Source organism: Poecilia latipinna, unplaced genomic scaffold (assembly GCF_001443285.1).
Source record: "Poecilia latipinna isolate Pla-1442-1.1 unplaced genomic scaffold, P_latipinna-1.0 Scaffold1919, whole genome shotgun sequence".
Taxonomy (NCBI): Eukaryota; Metazoa; Chordata; class Actinopteri; order Cyprinodontiformes; family Poeciliidae; genus Poecilia; species Poecilia latipinna.
In genome coordinates this window covers 1,167-16,574 of record NW_015114535.1, presented here as the reverse complement: position 1 = coordinate 16,574, position 15,408 = coordinate 1,167, and the positions used below count along the sequence as shown (strand labels likewise).

The following is a 15,408-nucleotide window of genomic DNA, read 5'->3' as shown; positions in this document are numbered from 1 at the left end:
AAGAGTCTCACCTGAAATGCGTTTCTCTACAAGACCTCAACAAATATAATGGGCTTCTAGGCTGCTTGTATTTGTAATGTGACAAACATTTAAGGGTTCAAGGAATAACAACTCTTTAATACACTGCATGACAAGAATCTGGAGTCGGAACCAAGAACAGGCATTTAGTAGACTGATCACCATTTTTATGAATCTTAAAGTGACACAATAATACAAAGCAACACAAAGTCACCACATCACAAAGTACAAATTCAAACAAATTAAATACACACACGCACAAATAAATAAATAAATAAATAAATAAATACTGTTGTTGCACACAGCAAGATACAAGCAGCATTAGCATTCTGAGGAGATTTTCTAGTAGATATTGCATCAGCCAGCGTTTAGTGATGGGTAACTCTTAAGGGAAGTTCGTCTGTTTTTTGTAAGAGACATATGAGGATAATGTGGAGGAGCTCTGATTGGGCAGCTAAAGTGAAACTTGTAAGCCGCTCATTGTTTCCAGATAGAAAAATAAGATAAGAGGGTTGGGCTTGTGCATATTGTGGACCTCAACTGGGGTTGATGCAATAGCCACTGTTTCATGAACACAAAGCACTCAGGCAAAACTTTGTACTTACATATTCAGCCGTATCGTCCGTTTCCCACTAACCCCCCCCCGCCAAAGTGAAGAGTGCGCAGGAGAGAGAGAAAAAGAGCATTTTTTTTTTTTGGAAGGAGAGAGGAAAACTAAAGTGGGGGAAATAGGATTGTGAGAGATTGAGGCTTTAGAGGTTTAGGATGGGCAGGCAGCAGAAATAGGTCACTAGTTTTAGGAGGTCAGAAGAAAGAAGCAGTGCTTGAAGCTCAAAGGAGACAACCGAAACAAGCCAAGTGGTACAGGTCTGAGAGTATGTTACAGTTAACTGAATGAAATAGAAACATAAAAATGGTTTTTGTATTCCTTAGACAGAAATCCTCTCATTTTTGATTTAGCATATGTGTAGTTTCAGACCATGTAATTTAGGTTACCGGAGCTCAGGAAATCAATGTGATGCTGGTGTTATTTGGATTGAGCTGTCCGTTTTTTTAATAAAGTTTGATCAATAGTTCAAATTGATTCAGTACCTAAGTGGAGCTGCATACAATATTTTTCCCATCATGTTATGACTTTCAGGATGGAGTGTCCAGAGATGATTACAACTGGGCACAGGAGGCACGATTTACTAGGATTCCAATACAACTGCGTCAAAGGATTTGCAAAAGGAATAAATGTTTGTTTGTCGATTCAATTTAAAAAAAAAAAAAAAATCAAAATTTTCTTTGGTTTCTTGAAGCAAGTACATGCACATTTTTTTCATTTGCACTATTGCTGCAGCAGAGCATTTACTTCTATTCCTTATAGAAGTAGTGCATTTATTCCCAATAGAATAGAAAAAGTAGGAAAAGATAAGTGAAGATTTGATTACTGCTCTTGTTGCGGGTTAAGGCGAAAAATAATATATTACAGCAACATGAAATGTAATCCAAGAGGTAAACATCCCCAATATTGCTCCACACACTCCAGTGACATTTATAAAGCCAAAACTGCTTATAAGAAAAGATGCACTGATCACAGTCTGTTGGGTGATTTCTAATTTCTGCATAGAATTTTTATCAAGTATTTTATCCAATTCTGATTTCTTTCACATTTAATTTAAAAATGCCTTTCTAGCCTACCTTCTGATGGTTATAATTAATCACTTAAAGCCAGAGGAAAGAATCTAATGCCAGGAGTGTGTGAGACAATTTATTGTAAAACAATATGGTACCGATATCAAATAAATGTAAAACAAATGACAAAGTAGTACTGGGTGTTCACGTTTTGGTGGTAAAGATGCATTAGTAAATATACAATGCATATTAATGAATTAATCCATTCAGTCCAGTCCAGCTAAAATTTGACCAGTTTCTCTCAGCTGATTTCCAATTTTATCTCCAATTGTACATGTACGTTATGGGAATTTACATTTTAAAGAGAAAACAATGTATTATTGGTCATACCTGGGCATCAGCAAGCATGACATCCTTGATGAGGGGCAGGCCCCGTGACTCGCCATTTTCAACACGTACATAGTGAACTTGGTAGCCACGGATTTGACCATTTTGCTTTCCAGGTGTCACTGAACGCCACATCACTTTCAGTGCTGTGGAGTTGAGAACCTCCAACTCAACCCTCCTCGGTGCTGCTCCAGGAACTAGAAATAAGAAGCAGTTTAAACACAAAAATCTGAATATGAACATGCAATATTTTCTTTGACAAACTTTTTGCACAACTATAAAAAACCCCAATAAATTCAAAATACTAATACTAATATTACAGACACATTTCAAAACAATATAGATCCAACAAATGACACCAAAACATGGTCTACACCCCAAATATACCTTCACTACTCTCTCCCGTCACCTCCACCCTTTCAATAAGTCTCTTTATGGTGGGAAGCCTTGACACTTATTCATAATGACCGACCTTTTTGGCAGCCTTGAATCCAGGCCGCTTGAGGTGGCAGAGAATATCATTTTCTGAGATGAATGTGCCATGCGTAAAACCCCTCCTCTTAAGCGGCTTCCACTTGCGACTCCACAAACACTTGTGTCCTTCTTCATTCCCTAAATCACAACCCAACTCTGCCCTCTATTTTGGTTCCTTCATAACCAGAGTTCTCATTTTTTAACTGACACTTGTTAAATGTCATTATTATAGCAGCACCAAAAATAGTTTTGATTTGCCATTTAATAACTGCCAGTATAACAGTGGTATTTAAAAACACGAATGCCAGACAAATGCAGAACATTTCAACATGTTAGATATAAAATGGCTTATGTAGAGTAGAAGCTAATTTAAGTGAATCTATGTCACAGGTGCTGTGGTAAGATCGATGGATCAATAAAATCCTATCATGTCAGGATTTTTCTTCTTTCGCCAGAGAAACTTATTTTTAGCTTCTTTAAATGCTTGTTTTCATTCCATATGACCACGTTGTGGTGTCAGATTGCAAAAGGTAGGTCTTCAGGGAGCAGGGAAATAATAAAAGTGTATCAAATGATAGGAAGTGAACAGAATAAAAAAATCAATTCAGGTGCACAGTAGCTGCCCTTTCTTTCCGGAGACAGTGAAACGGGTTTGTTTTTCCAGTTAAACGGATGGATTAACACACCAAAAACAGTTTGTTTCAGCAGCCTGAGTGGCATGTTCAAGATCCTTGGTTGTGTACTTACTAAACATACAGATTAGGCAGACTAGGAAAAAAAAAATCCTCAGGACGAGTTTTTTCCATGTCTGGGAGGTGGACATTTGGTAGATGTGTGTCTGTGTCTCTCTGTGTGTGTATAACCATAGTTATTCATAAATTATTGTCAAGAGAGGGTCTAGGAGTGTGCATTGGATAAGAAATCCCAGAGTTGCAAAGACGCAGGATATTCATTCAACATTTACTGTCTTTATTTTATTTTTTTAAATTTTTCTACACAACACTCAAACTGGATTTTGAGGTTTAGGTTGATGAGGAACCACTTTAAGAATTTCAATTTAAAAATTCTTAAGCAAAAAATGTTAAGCCTTACTGTAAGACTTTCCCTGATTTGGAAATTCAGATTCCTGAGTACAGATGGATCATAGTAGTGTATTCAACCACTACTCTTGTGACTTCAAGTTAGAGGCCAAAGCAGTTTAACCTCATTTCAAGCTAACAGAGAAGAGTTCTGTCTCTTAATAAGGCCAAGTCTCCACATAAGAGACTCACGTACCATCTTCATCTGTCCGACAGATTAGGGGCTCACTCTCGGGGCCAGGCCCAATCTCAGTTGAGGCGGACAATGTGATTCGGTACTGGGTCCACTTCTCCAGTCTCTGCAGCAACACCCGCTCTTCGGTTGGAGGCACTGGCGGCTCCTCCATGGGGTCTGTATCGTCGCTGGCCCCTTCTGAAGGGCCCACCACTTGGTAGCGCACCCTATACCCCGTCAGATCACCGTTCTGACTCTTCAGAGGTGGGGGGCGCCAACTTACCAAAAGGCTGGTGGAGCTGGTAGTGCTGCACTTAATTTCTTGAGGGGGAGCTGAGGGTTCTGGTGAGGTGGAAAGGACAGCAAGGAAGGGAGGTAGGGGGCGGTAGAGGACGAGGAGGATGGGGGAAGGAAGAAGGGTGAAAAACGAAAAAATAAAAAGATGGTAGAGATAAAGAAAATGAAAAAAGGAAAATTTTAAACTCAAATAAAAAACAACAGGAATAATCAAAATGAAACTGATCAACACAAAACACAAATATATGAAAATAAAAACGGGTACCAAGCAGATGCCAAATTAAAAGGTGAAAATGCACACCACCATACAGAAACATAATAATGAATCAAGACAGCTGTGCTTGCTGGTTTTGGTGAAAATAAGATATGTCTGTGAACATTATTTTATGAAATATAGGTCAATTGTTTGGTACTTTTTCCAAATCTAAAAAGTCTACTAGCTAAAAAGTCATGATAAATTTTATAATTTAGGAGTCTTTAGAATGACTAGCACCATTTTAAACAAGAACTCAGAAGTTCACTTTATTTTTGTGATTGCTAGACAACAAATTACGTAGTTTAAAATGAAAGTTTGAATCATTCCAATTTATCACACAGAATTCCATGATAAACCTTTGTGTCTGAAGTGCTTTTGGAGAACATGTTAAATTAAAAAAAAGCCCTCTTTTAAAATTCTTAACATTTTTGTTTTTCCTGTCCAAATAATATATATTTTAGCCTTTGCATTTTATTCTTTGTGCAATTCCCTCCACCTTGATGTAGCAAATCTAGTTCATTATTACATTTTCTGACAGCAAAGTAATACAAACTAAATTAAATATGATTAGAGACAAGGACATATCACACAAAAGTTTAAATAAAAAGAAGCAAATGAATAAATAAATATGTTTTCATCCAAAAATAAAGGACAATAAAGAAATAAGTTATGAATTCAAGGAGGGTAATGTGAAATTAGTTGGAACCAAAGTGATTCAAAAGATTCACAACAAATACTTTCTAAAAATACAAGGTGTGAGTAAACATCAACAAAGGAAAATAAAACCAGATGCTCATAAAAAACAACAAACAAAACAGTATACCATGAACAGACAAACAAAAGTAAATCGCAAGCATTGTCTGCATCATACGTACCTGACTCCCAAAAATAAAATAAAAAAAAACTTTCAAGACTTTCTTACCAACAGCACCTGACTCCAGAGTGTGCTTACTCTAGAGTCAGGGAGAAGCAACACTTTCCCATCCTGAGAATATGATCAATTTTATGATCAAATCTTGTTACAGTCATGGCAAACAGCTATTTGTATCCACTGATAGTTGATTTGGACCCAGTTTGGGAAGAGCAGGAGGGAGAGAGTTGGCTCTGTGCTGTAGCCAGTGCTGTTTAATACTGCATTGTTGGGCCAGAGGGTCCACAACACTGAGAGAAGGGAAAGCCAGTGGGGAAAACTCATTATCAAGATTTTCTACGCTCGTGAACTTGGCCGAGCACAGAAACATCCTTCCTTGTTGGCAATTTCCTCAAATAAATCCCATTTCATAGCCCTATGTCTAAGTATCTCAGAGGAGCCTGCAGCCATTTTGACAGTGCCAAGACACAAGACAATGTCATCAACAACATAAAAAGCTCATATAAAGGAATTTATAAAACTTTAATAAAAATGTTGTGAGCATATTGTCACTTTAGAAGATACAGATTTAAAATTGAAAAGAAAAAACTAAGTTTTATAAAGAAAAAAACAAAAACAAAAAACATTTTACTTGGTAAAATAGACACTGTTCCAGTACACAAAAATAAAACAGGGCCACAGCCTTAGTTCTCAAACCCTTTTCTGTGTCCAATGGGCTTATTTACTTAAGGTCTTACTGGATTTTGAGCCATTCAGCTTCTTTCCTTTGCCCGTATTGTATTTGCAAACTCTCCCCCGTCAAGAATGATTGCTCCGTTCTCATTCTTTGTGGCAAAGAAAAGGTCTATAATTCTGACAGGGTGGAGGTTATCACAGTGCACAGGCATCTCTATGCTTGATAACAATTTAAGACTGGATTGGGCGCATCCTTAATATCCAATGGAGGGCCAGTCATAGGATTATGGATACTAGAAGTATGCAACCACAAAGAGAAGTATTTTGGATAAAGTTTCACTTGAAGTGCATCAAAACTTTCATATGAAGTCATCAAGACAAGACAAACTGGTCTTGTCTGCAATTACTTCCTTCACTTTGACTCTGAAATATGATGTGGGAGGTTTTTACACTACAACTTTCAAATTCAAAGTGAAAGGAATTTAGAGGATATGGAATATTCTTAGCAAAAATACTACAATGGTTACAATTCGATATTAACGTGAAGTATTAAAATAACAAATTGCGAATGCTATTTCTATCACAGTCTAAGTGCCATCTTTGTATATGGACTGTATCAGAAACCTCAAATGACATGATGTTCGTTCTTGTAGATCATTACGGAATTAATCCCAGCGATGCCAAATGGCCATGGTGTGGCTCACACAGATATTCCAATACATCTAAAAACCTTCTGCAATTACAGTAAGTGGGGGGAATAAACTGCTTGTTTGGTTAAATACAGAGGATTTAGAATCTGCCACTTTAATTTTAGAGATGGCTTTTGACTGGCTACTGGCAGGGTCTAGGTATAATCTAAATGTGTAACAAAGCCTGACAATCCAAGGCCTTGGCTCAGAGCTCATCGCAGAGCATGAAATTAATTCTGACTCTATGAAATGGGATTCTTATCTGCCATTCGGGAGCCCTGCAGCCCCTCAACAACCACTCCAGGGTCTATCTCAAGTCTTCTCAGCATGTTTTAAAACTGGCAACAGCTGGAAAAATTACCCTCCATGCTTTCTGGTTGTGGACCCTCTTGTTGGCCATGTCTGAACTGTCTCATAAACTGGTTTCAACCTGGACTGACAAATGTAGCATACCAAGTGAGGTCTTGCTTCTGAATGGGAGCCGTTGTGAGAGAGAACGTCTTGCTTATATAAAAACCTGATACAACTTTGAAAAGTGAAAATAATTTGGTATCAGCCACATTGAAGTAGTTAAAGAGTGCAGACAAATTCCAGGATTATTATGAATTTTTTGCTCGTCAAAGCTCCCATTACAAGCCTCAGGTAATGCTATTTGGACTGAGCATAACCTTCAATGTTTTATAAACAGTTTCTGCATAGAACATAGAGGAAACACATCTGAAATGTCATATTGTCTGTCTGTCTTTCAACTTTGTAGCATAGTGATTCAGTGTGCCAGATGCTGGAGGTCTGGAAGTGGAACTTATACATCATGTTTGGGAAGGAACAACTACTTTATGTGCAAATCCTGAATAGTTTTTGTGTTCGTGAGAAGTTTTTAGTTTTCAGGGATTAATTCCAGCAATCTCTCCATTAGATGTCATTAAGTTTCATATCCAACTGATTATTTCAATCAAGCAACATAGCTATTAAAATGTAAAACTTGATAAGTTCCAGTGCTACCTTCGTGTGTATGTGAAGGATGGCTTTTGGTGAAAAATCTTCGTTTAAAATGTTTAATGTGTGAGTGTGAAACTACCAAATGAAAAAAAAAAACAAAAAAAACAACAACAAAGGTTTCTTAAACTGTGGCACAAGTACCATTGATTGTACTCAGTGGGTATCAATATTTTCAGGGTAAATGTAAGTAAATTAACAGCCATCTAGAGTTACTGAGCACCAACAATCAAGCAGAAGTGACTTGTTCAAATTGTTCAAGAACAGTAATCTTTTATTCTCTCTAAAAGGAGGTGTATTTGAGACAATTTGGAGAACTGTTAATATGAACTGAAAAATACAGCTGTAAAGAAGGAAAAAACTCTGGTCATAAGTTAGTTCTGTTCTATGTTTTTTATACCTTGGATCTGGGAAAACCATCAATCCCATCTTAGCTGGCTCCACACGGCACACTGAATCTCTAAACCACACAATCACTTACCTTTGAGCGTCCAAAAGATCAAGTAATTTTTAACAATAAGCACTGCGTTTGCCCAGCTTAGTTTTCGAATATCCTGACTTAGTGCTGAACAACCAATGGGTGTAAGTGACTGCAGCAACTTTACAATGAATCTTTAATGTACAGGAAAAAATGGCTTAAAACATGTCATTAAACATCTCTGAGGCCCAGGATAAAATAATGTCAATAGAATGGATAAAAAAAAAAAAAAAAAGAAAGCATGGCTGCTAGCTTTAGTGTTATGACCAAGCTATTGAAAATAGAGGTAAGATCTGCATTTTCTATTATTTCTGTGGACCACTGTTCAGGGAGAGCAAAGAGTGCAGGACAATAAAAAAAAAAAAAAAAAAAAAAACGAAAATGAAGAGTCCTATATCTTAAGATGTTGGACTTATCTCCCATCATGTTTGCTCAAAAGCCCATTCAAGTAAGTATGCATGGTTGCATTGGCTTTTGTTGCAGTTATTCGAACCTGTGGTGGACTTGGGTTCATACAAGAACCAAACAGAAATGAAAATGCGGCTAGAAGATACAGAGAGATAAATCAAATAAATAGTATTTCAAAATTAAGACCCAAGTGAATAGAGAAAATTAAATAAATGGATATAACTCTGTTTACCAATAAATAAATAAATAAATAAATAAATAAATAAATAAATAAATAAATAACAATCAAACCAAAAGGGAAGAGGGATTTAAGTGAACAAAACGATGTCAAGGCATTCCAAGAACAGTTTTAGTTACAATCCACAAGTTAACATGTGACAAAGAGAGGGACTAGACTGGAAGAGGGTGACGAAGGAAGAGGAAAAGGAGGAGGGGCATATTCAATTCTGCTTGCAGTTTGCAAATGCAAAAACAGGCAAGAATATCACAAACACACACTTCGACAGATGGGGATACGCACACTGTACTCAAGAAATGCCAAGACAGAAATGGGGATGGACATATGTGGCTTTTCATGCAGAGGAGTCAAAGTTCATCAGTTCAGCGGCAGCTGCTCAACAGCACCCCGAGTGGGCAGTAGTGAGTGTCACATGCAAGTGGAGTTCTTGGCAGTAACACTGCACTTTCTGTGCAGGAACAAAAAGAACTGTGAAGTGGTTGTTCCAAAGCCCACACGCTCACATGTCGAGGCACAGCCAACAAGTTGCACTGGTAGAAATAGAAAATGTGTTATAGGAAGTCGGCTCCCACCACCAATGCTTTCCTATGTCACTGTTGAAGGTACTCTGATTTAACAAAAATACTGTCAGTGTAGTAAAACAATGAAACCATTCATACACAATTCATTTTCTCCGGCATATGTTTGATTAAACTACAATTTGACAGTCTTGACTGTAGAAATAATATTAGCAATAAGGCATTTCATGTTAACTTCCATATGTGAATAAACAAAAATAGTGTGCCAAGTTTACTGTTGAAACCTCAGCGGAGTTAATTAAATACCTTATTACTTCAACAACAGTTATTAAGATTTATTACTGTACTATTGTTTATTAAATGAAATTAAACTGTTCTCATTCAAGTGTTCATAGTGTGTCGATGATTCATTAGTTAGAGCATGAGTATTAAACTCATTTTCATTTTGGGCCACATCAAGTTTATGAATATTCTTAAAGGGCTGGTTGTGCCCTAATGTATTGGTAAAAACCATTAACATATTGTTAAAATATTAATGAATAGCTGTGTCAATAAGGTATTTCTTAAAATTAAATAATATCGAACATCTGTTCACACTGCTCCAGGATTTTCTGAATGTTTTTGTAATTATTTGCAATTGAAATCAGTGATTTTCAGGAGCTAATTTAGAAATATTTGAAAGACCTATGCCCTGCGACAGACTGGCGACCTGTCCAGGGTGTACCCTGCCTCTCGCCCGGAACGTTAGCTGGAGATAGGCACCAGCAACCCTCCTGACCCCACTAAGGGAAAAGGGTGTATAGAAAATGGATGGATGTATGAATGAAAGACATATTTGCAATATTTGCACTTGATGATAAATGTAACTTTTTGGTACTTGTTGTATCAAGGACAAACTATCATTTGACATCAATTAAAGCAGTGTAGTAGATGTAAAACATACTGACCTCTGCAGGTGTGAGGTAGCATCACTTTAATATTCTTTTTTTAATGTGCGAAAAACTTACGATTATGCATTAGCGCAAAAACGTGCAGGGGTCTGCTGATTTAGCATGAATTTGCCGTTTCAAAAAAACTCGAGGTACATATGTAATTTGATTGTATAAAAAATAAAAGCTGCTTTAATTTGACTAATAAAATAATATGTAAGCAATCAATTGCTCTATTTCTCTGTCCCTATGGAGCCGAGAGGGCCACATAAGAAGCTCTGATGGGCCAGATTAGTCCCCGTGCCTCGAGTTTGACACATGTAGGTCAAAGGAATCTTCCATCAACTTTCCAAGTTAACGTTGTCTAAATTTGCATCCTCATTTTGCATCCATGGTTTAAAATGCTGTCTTTTTGTCTTTTCTGCCGCCTTTATTTGACTATAAGTAGCTATTCTCCAATAATTTTTATTTTGATGAAAGCACCTGCCACTCAAAATATAATTAAAGATCTATGACTATGATCTGCCGAAGACACAATTGTCTTTTTAAATGTAATGCTCTCCATCGTCACATCACTTGTCTCTAATCCCCCCCGCCCCCTCTCAACAACAAGATTTAACTCTCAAATATGTGTACAGTTCATACGAGAGCCTTGGTGGTTTTTCAGGAGAACTAGCATTTTTTGTGTCATGTGGGATGTGCACTTGCTGTCTACAAAGGAAAGGAACACATCAACAAAAGTGAAAGAAAATACATTAAAAAAAAGGAACTACTGAAATCATCTATCCACAACAACGTATGTTTTCCATGGCTGAGTACACATACATTTACGTCTTCCTAAGCACAGCAGTGAGAAAAAAAAAGGCAAATAAAGCAAGGATGTGAACTAGAGGGGCATTTTGACGAACAGGTGCTTAACCAAACCAAGTTTTTAAATTTTAGTTTTCCAATGAGACAGAGGATTATTGCAACCTGGAACTTTAGAAGTTTTGAAGAACCCTATGAAAAGAGGAAGATCAGACGAATTAAATGCACTCAAGTGTAAAAAGTCACTAACATGGGGCTTCAGAGTGGAAGAATTGGTTGAAGTACCATAAAAAAGAGAGGAGGGAATTACTGCATGGAATGTTAATCATAGTTGTACTTGAAAAAAACAGTTTCCCTTTTCCCATTCTGAATGGATTACATTCAGGATGTAATCCATTCAGAATGGATGCAAATAGCAGCAGCAAAAACAAACAAAAAAAAAATACAATCTCAATGCTTTATTTGTTTTTATTATAAATGGCTGTTGAACAGAGAAGTGTGTCATCAATGCCATTTTCATTAATAGAGGGCTATAGATGGGTATTATATATTTCCAGGCACATAGTGCCAATTTATAGCACAATTAGGTAATTTTTAACTTTGACTGTTTTACCAATTCTATAACAAACATAATTTAAAAGAAATTTGACTTTGCAATTTAAAGCCTCAAAATTGGCCTTTGTCTCTTTAAGAAGCTCCAAATCTCTGACACTTCCCCTGGAGACTCCACTCAGACTTTAAGGCGGAGCTTTGGGTAAAAAGGCAGTGCACCGTATGAGCAAGTGTTGAAGCTAACCTGAATGGCTGCCATGGTAGAGTCAAGGATTTCTCAACCATGCATGAAATAATACAAGCAACACTTAAGGTAAATGCTATTTAAAATGTCCCCTTAGTCTCTTCAACTGCAGTAGTCCATAAAGTAAACATTTATTAGAATAATACAAGCCTAACAGAGTTTTGAAAAATGTCAAATTACATTTCATACATTTGCAAAATGTATGAAAATATGGATATGTTCCCAGTAGACATTTTAAACCACAAATAAGTAGCCTCAGTAAGCTTCAAATAAAGTCATTGTTAAACACATAACTCAGAGGCTAGGCCATTGACATTAGAGAAAAATTTGCAAGCTTCAGTCAAAAGAGCAGGTAAAAGAACTAATATAAATGAAAATTGTTTTTGCTATGGTCCATAAAGAAAACAAGATCATAGTTTAGTTTTGTAAGAGGAGTTTCTTTTGTTAGCAAACCTGAAACAAAAACAGGACAGAATATCAATAAAAGGCTACATACTGGCTTGCAAGGTCCTCTCAGAAATTTCATTTGTGAACGCCCCAATGCCTTTGTTAGAGATGGCCGCCAGGGAGAAGCGGTACTTTGTATTGGGACGGAGACTTTCCACAACATATGATTTTGTGGGTCCAAATGTTTTCTTCAACTGTCAATCAAAATATAAGAATTTAAAATGGTGAACTAAAAAAAACAATTGTTGAAATAAACTTTTAGAGCTTTGGTAGTGAACACTTACCTGAGTGTCTGAATCGCCTTCCTTATAGCGAAGTTCATAATTTATAATTCCTTCTTTCTCATATGCAGGTTCCCAGGTCAGCTCAATGCTGGTGTCTGACACAGCACCAACTTGGAATTTGGATGGTTGACCTGGAACTGGACACAACAGCAGAGGATATTACAATAATTCAGAGTCAAGACAATAACATTTGCAAGGGTTAAATTATGATGACCAGTAGGTTGGCTTCTAAACCATTTTATTAAGAGAATCTAGTTCCAACAGCTCCAGAGGTACTATTACATTATTAGCAATTATTCATATCCTTACCTCCCTGTAATACTTTGACCTGAATTGGGGCTGAAAAAGGTCCATCACCAACGGATGTGAATGCAAGGACTTTGATTGTGTATGTTTCTTGAGGAACTAGGCTCTGAATGGTGGTGATGAGATTGTCCTGGACATTGTGGATCTGCCAGAGGCTCATGGGCTGCGAATCGTCCATAGTGTAATAAACTCGGTATCCCTTGATCTGCCCATTAGGCTCCTCGGGTTCCTCCCACTGCACCATCATGGTGTTTTGAGGAAGAATTTGGGCCTTAATGTTTCTTGGTGGACTGGCGGGAGCTTGCTCACCAGTCCGAGTTTCGACTGGCTCACTGGGTGGACCTTGTCCAATTGAGTTCACCGCTGAGACACGTATTTCATACTCTGTGTTTGGGTAGAGGCCACCAATGCTGTAACGTGTAGTGGTGATGCTATCCACCGTTTCATACTTGCTGTCTGGGGACCTGGCTCTATACTGTATGATGTAGTATGTCACTGGATCTGGGTTTCCTGAGTCCCACGTAATGGTCACACTAGTGGCTGTGGTTTCAGTAACCACAGGGGTACCTGGAGGCTTGGGAAGAGCTGTTGTGACAACACAGAAAAAATGAGAGAAGATATTAATTGGTGATTGCTCAAGAAGTCTGAACAAAAAAGAACAAAGATCGAGATAGTGTTTTTTTTTTTTTGTAACTTAACACAAGAGATTGGAAGTGAAATGTTCTATGAATGTCATAGATCCTTCACAAATAGTCATCTCTTACATTTTACAGTGATCTGTGCCACGGCTTCAATGATGCCAAGGCTGCTCATGGCCACGCAGGTATAGTTGGCTGACTCACGGACACTGCTCAGTTCAAGAACATTTCTGCCAACTGGCATCTCGTCGTCTGGCGTCAAGTCCTCAGCGTTCAGCATCCACTTGACATAAGGCATGGGCGATCCCACTGCCACGCAAGTTATGTTCACACTGCCACCTGGCATTATTTCTTTACTTTCTGGAAGAATGGAGAAGCGAGGAGGTACCCGCCGGACTGCGAGAAGGCATGAGGAAGGAGAAAGGATGACAAAAGAGGGCAAGGAGTCAAAAAGAAGAGAAAAAGGAGAGGTAACAAGAGAGGCAGATGAAAATTGATCCTTCTCAGGTATACATGTAACACAAAAGATTCAACATGATAAACGTGAACTCAAACAAAAAATAAAATAAAACTAGACTTTTGAAAACATAAAAAAAATAACAAATAATGGGAAAGAACTAAACTAATAGAAATGCTTCAACAACAATATAGATTAACAATTAAGCAACGATTCATAGCAACAAGGTTCCAATGACCAATATTTGACCCATCACAGCACAATTAAAGACACAAAAATCTATTACGAGTTTCTCATCTTTGGGGGCTGAACTACTGACACGTGGACAACTGAAGCACTACCTGATCGCAAAGTAGAAGAGTAATATAGTAGTAAAGGCCATGTGATAATTCTATCACATAAGCCCGACCGGGCAACCTGGAACTTCCTGTCCTCTCAGACACACATGCCAAACAGGAAGTAGGCCATTGCAGGCTTCTCCCACAGCACAGGAAGTGTAGGGTTACTGAACTATTGACCATCTCTGTAAGGTCTAACCAAATTCTAGCACACATTTGCACTTAACACCTTGCTCTACTTTCAGATCATCTTAAAGATGAGAAACTTTAATCAGATTTTTGTGGTTTAGGGTAGATCCACTGGACAAAGCCTTATTAAGATCTGACACGGTTCCATTGATAGATGCAGCTATCAGTTTCACAGACAGCATGCATAAATAGATCGAGGTAAATCAAGGAGTAAATGATAACAAAAGTAGATATAAAACTTGAGATAAAATGCATTGAGGAATATAACTGAAGGGTCGCTAGCATGCCCAGACAAAAGACGATTGGAGAGGAAAGTAGCACAAGATAGAAGAAATAACTTTTGAGGAAAGGGTAGAAGGAGAGAGAACAGTGCAGTAAGGAGTGACAGAGAAAGAAATAGAGGAGGGAGGGGTGGAGGAGGGGTAAAGGGGGGACAGGGGTAACCCGTTTTACTGCTGTGTAAACTTTGCTTTTCTTCAGCTAATGTGACAAAATGTGATGATGGCACATTGTCACATCGCAGTCCCGGTAACACAAAATAAGTATCAAGGAACAAGGTGTGTGCCTAGGAGTACACAGAAAAAAAAGAGCTGTAGCCATTGTAGGTAGGAAGCTAACTACTACACAGTGTCGGAGTAAAGAAACAGAACTGGATCAACAGTGAGTAGAAGTTCAGAGAATAGAAAGGAGAGATGGAGGGAAAGAGAAATGAATACCAGCAACGAGAGGAAGACAGGTAGAACCTCTAAAGTTATGGAAAGGGACTGGATTGAAGAGGGAGGATAATAAACCTGAGATTCAGACGAAGGATGTGACAGGTATAGTGTATTGTGTGTGTGTGTATCTGTAGGTATATAGATGCATATACTTTTTGCATTGGTATAGGCATGGATGTGCGTGTGTACAGTATGCAAGAGCTATAGAGTGAAAGAGCATGATTCTGCAAAAAAGAAACTGATTGAGAGAGGCATCCCAGGAAGCATTTGACATTAGGTGACATGGAGGAGTTTGCAGTTACTCTAATGTTTTCTTCAACCATTT

At 37.8% G+C, this 15,408-nt stretch overlaps 1 protein-coding gene across 2 annotated transcripts in view; it reads right to left on the bottom strand.

The window, feature by feature from the left end:
* The window catches only part of LOC106935163 (receptor-type tyrosine-protein phosphatase S-like), a 75,916-nt gene extending 62,100 nt beyond the window's left edge, over positions 1-13,816 (bottom strand). Inside the window, exons 1-7 of one of the 2 annotated variants that reach the window (XM_015015498.1) lie at positions 13,510-13,816; positions 12,749-13,330; positions 12,440-12,576; positions 12,205-12,349; positions 3,772-4,092; positions 2,026-2,219; positions 624-650 (exon numbers count right to left, since the gene is read on the bottom strand). In XM_015015498.1, the coding sequence (XP_014870984.1) occupies positions 624-650; positions 2,026-2,219; positions 3,772-4,092; positions 12,205-12,349; positions 12,440-12,576; positions 12,749-13,330; positions 13,510-13,729 (1,626 nt within the window). In that variant the 5' untranslated portion in view covers positions 13,730-13,816. The remainder of the gene's footprint in view (positions 1-623; positions 651-2,025; positions 2,220-3,771; positions 4,093-12,204; positions 12,350-12,439; positions 12,577-12,748; positions 13,331-13,509) is intronic. The other variant, XM_015015499.1, reaches the window with a different exon arrangement.
* Between the last annotated feature and the right edge of the window lie 1,592 nt (positions 13,817-15,408).